The sequence below is a fragment of the Phytophthora infestans genome, genomic scaffold, assembly GCF_000142945.1.
Source record: "Phytophthora infestans T30-4 supercont1.30 genomic scaffold, whole genome shotgun sequence".
In the NCBI taxonomy this organism is placed as follows: domain Eukaryota; phylum Oomycota; class Peronosporomycetes; order Peronosporales; family Peronosporaceae; genus Phytophthora; species Phytophthora infestans.
The window spans coordinates 145,531-149,664 of record NW_003303729.1 but is presented as its reverse complement, the minus strand read 5'-3'; the positions used below and the strand labels follow the sequence as shown (position 1 = coordinate 149,664).

Sequence of the window (4,134 nt, the reverse complement as noted above, 5' to 3'; positions counted from 1 at the left end):
AACTCTTTATACGTCTTAGCAGATTTCGAAGCAATCGCGTTAGCTGCGATCACTTATATATAAGCACGAAATAAACAACATGTCAAAGCTTAAATCCAAAACTCAGAATCTAGATGAACTAAAACTAATAATTATTCGCGATCTCGAAATGAGCAATGACAGGCTATCCAAAGCCACAATGAACCTGCGATTGTTCAAATCGGGGAAGGAGACCATGCAATGGGATCCTAAGGAATTTATTGCTCGTATTCAATATCCCAACAAACAGGACGATGCAAATTTTCAGAAAGTGTATGGTGTTCAGAGCTCTGACATGATTGCTGAATTGATACGTCTTTACAAAAGCAAAGAGAGTCTTATCCTAACTTTGAATGCACTTTGCAAGATGGTGAAGAATCGATTTCCTGACGCGTTTCAATACTATAACGCAGTGAGAAAGGTACTTAACAAGCAGAATAAGGAGGAAAAATTGGATAATGAGCTCACGCCTGAAGAAAAGAAGAAATACATTAGCTACCAAGAACTGATAGCAGTTCCACAAAAAGTCAAGAAGATTATCATGGATACATATGGCGAAATGTTCCTATCAAACAATGAGCTAAGCAAACTTACCAAAGCGAAACGAATTGATAATCTACGCCTTATTTTTGACTATGTCACACTATATCTCAATGTCAATTATTCTCTGCGTCTCATATGGCCCTCAGTCTATCTGAATAAAGTTGATGGTGGTAACTACCTCCAAGGAACGAAGCTCTACTCGAACAATTTTAAGAACGTTCGCCCCAATTTTAAGAACGTTCGCCTCATGGGTGCGCAAATTATTGATCTAGATGGAACAACGAACAATCTTATTGCTAACTTTCTTCATTTTCTTTCAGGCTCTCTCGGGCAAACACCAGCAAAGCTACTTTGGCGTGTTTACAACAATAGTCCAGGCGAATATGACAGTAATAATGGATTCAGTTCAGTTCTCTTAAAGCTCTTCGTAATACAATGGAAAGCCAACGAGCATGAACATGATCCGTCACATTGTTGAATCATATCTGATCCAATCACCAACATATGCGAAGCTTACTAATAGAGAAAAACATGACCTTCACGCTAAGCTACTCCATAGCCCGTTTGCTGCCAATACTAGCTACAATAAGATTGCAAGCAGATCCACGGCATCAGAGGTCAGCGAGGAAGCTCCTGACTTCTCATATGAGCCAGCGCCTCAACCTCCATCACCTGCTAAGCCGCAAACACGCTCTAAAGCACGTAGGGAACGCATATTTCATGGAAATTTCACTCCAACAGGCAGTGATAAATCACTTGAAATTAAAATCGAGAAGTAATATGAATACACCCAATATAAAAAGCAAATCACATCCAAATGACGTCCAAACGGGGTCCACATGTTATGATTTTCAATGGATTGCACGCGCGTCTACGAAGCGGAAAAACACTTGTAAATCTGAAGACTATGCTCGTCGCTCATGCGTTCGTTGATTTATGGCACCTGATTGAAGATGAGCAGAGCTTCGACAAGCATCTCTTAAGTCTTCTCGACGAGCCTGAGCAAGACTTTATGAGATATTGCTTGGGCAAATGTCATATCAAGTCACGAGAATTTGATTCGGCGTACAATGAGCAGCTGGATGGTGTAGTAAACGCTTGAAAATGCTACAAGGAGCTACAGCTATTGGAGATGATAATCCAGGCATTAAAAGGAAATGAAGCAACTTCTTGACAAGCTGTATGAGAAAGGAGTATTTTCAGCAAATTATTATACCCAATTCAAGCGGATGATGCAGCTCTCTTAGAGTCACGCTTGAAGGTGAGTAGCTTACTCGTATCAATGTATTTGGGCTTCTTTGCCTTTTTTGCTCCTTGGCGAGTTGGCTAACATTTACCTTCTCCAGTTGCTTCGTCAGAGTCTCAATATTTGTGGAGCCATGGTCTGTCTTGGAGGGTCCAAGCGGCTTAACAGTTCCGCAGGTGACACCATCACCGTCAATATCCATTGGTTGTGGCATCATCTCCCTGCGAATTTTTTTACGTCGAGGCATTTTCTTCACTTGTGTATATATGAGCAAATCAAAATGTCATTTCCAGTTTTGTTGAACGTCAACAATCAAAACAACTTGTATCTGACCAACAACACGACCGGTGAATACTACTACTTCGTCTCGTGTGTTGAGAATCCATCCGCGTATGCGATTCAGCTCATGATGCTGTATGTAAAGAATGTCACTGGATACACAGCAGCAAGCGGCTTACCAGCAATGCCAGCCACTGCATACAGTCCTCAGCTTCAAATTGATAACTCTGGATTTGGAGCTATCGTTGGGCTATCCAATGGTGTATATTTTGCTGCTCAAACTACGAGCGTTTATGCCATCAACTGCAACGTCACGCCTCCTGTCGCTGCTGTAATTCTAGGGCTGTCTAATCTTTATAACCCAATTGCAAGCAACAATTTAGTTCCCCACACCTCCACAAGCGCTGAAGTAGGATTCGGCGGACTTTTTACCACGTCACAAGGTCAAGGTATTGCATATTGTCCGATGCAAGGAACCAAAAACGAGATCACGTTGAGCTTCTATGATTAAGACATGCGTCCGTTGCAGATTATCGATCCTAACGTGTGTATTCGTTTGCCAATGAGACAAAAAAAATATGACTCGACGATGTGATTACCTTTCGCAGATATACTCGATGACATTGCGATAGATCTTTCTTTCGATGATGTCCATTAACATAGTGCTCATCTTCTCAGATGTTACTCGCTTGTAGAGATCAATAAATTCTTTGACTGGCATATCACTTGGAAAGTCGCGGCAAATAATTGCAAGATCTCGTTGGGTCAACGGCCGAGAACCACATATTGGCTGCTGATGCGAATCGTCTGTGGAATACCAAAGTAGCTCTGACTAATGTAGATCATACCCACCCTAGTTTGCGGCCTCTGATGAAGTATTGACCGATTTGAGCTTGAGTCTTCTTTGGTTCGAGCACCAAATCATCAAATATAACGAGTTTGCTCGTCTCAGAGTCATAATCGCTCATTGCTGGAACTACTCCATTTTCAACAATCTCGACGTCATCGATGGTATCCTTGAGATGATCGTAGAGCGTCTCATTCGTTTTCGTGCAGATGACGATCTTTGTAAAGCATTTGCTAAGCTGAGCTATGGTATAGAGGACGGTGTTGGATTTGCCACTGCCCGATGGACTCGCTTCGCAGAGCCTGAAAGGTAATTCAAAATGGTCATTCTTTGGATATTTCTTGAGCTTTTTTTTATCTATCGCTTCAAGAAGTTAATCATATTTCTGTGATTGTATATACAAGTAATCAAAGTGTCTTCTCTTCCACCAACAACCAATAGTCCCGTCTTCAATAGCGCTTTTTGCATTGGATCAAATGATTACTTGACCATCGCCACCGCTGGAAAGAGATACCAGAAACTCGGTGGGACTGGAGTCTTCAGTTCATTGGCTGTAGCAGGTAATCTCGACTGTGGATCGTTGACGATTGCAGGAGCTGCTGTTGATCTCAGTTCACTGTCAGGAGTCACATTGCAAGCTATGCGCGTTGGACAAACAGTCTTACTACGCCAATGAACTGTGTGCTCGAAATGTCAAACATCGCGCCTAGGTTCGGAGCAATCTCGCAACATCCTTTTCGTATCTGTTCAGGCAATGCAATTGCAATATGGATGGACCTTAGCCAGAACGTGAGAATTGGAACCGTAGCACCATCTGGAACGTATAAGTTAGAAGTAGATGGATCTATAAACGCTACCGCAATTAACATCAATGGAGTTGCAGTTGCTTTTCGGCTGATATAACATCTATCACCGGTATCACTGCGGGGATAGCTTCCGCAAACAAAGCTTTGGTTGTTGACAGTAGCCTAAATATCGCTGGAATAAATTCTCTCAGCGCAACATCATTGACTGGAACTTTGCTTACTCCAGCTTAACCAAACATGACGAGCGTTGGTACATTATCTAGTTTAAATCTGTCGGGTTCAGGTATCACTCACACACAGAGTGCTGGAGGCAATGTTGCTTTATTTACTAACTCAACAGCTGTAAGCACGCTCACCATCGGTAATGCAAGTGCTGGTGGCGCATGCGATATTCG

The 4,134-nt window shown here is 42.3% G+C and overlaps 1 protein-coding gene across 1 annotated transcript; it reads left to right on the top strand.

Moving 5' to 3' along the window:
* Positions 1-385: 385 nt before the first annotated feature.
* On the top strand, positions 386-1,340 carry PITG_13697 (uncharacterized protein; the record flags this gene model as incomplete). The annotated part of the gene is made up of 4 exons (XM_002899358.1): positions 386-388; positions 452-706; positions 797-919; positions 1,005-1,340. The coding sequence occupies 4 exons, from the start codon at positions 386-388 to the stop codon at positions 1,338-1,340; spliced, it is 717 nt and encodes a 238-aa protein (XP_002899404.1).
* Between the last annotated feature and the right edge of the window lie 2,794 nt (positions 1,341-4,134).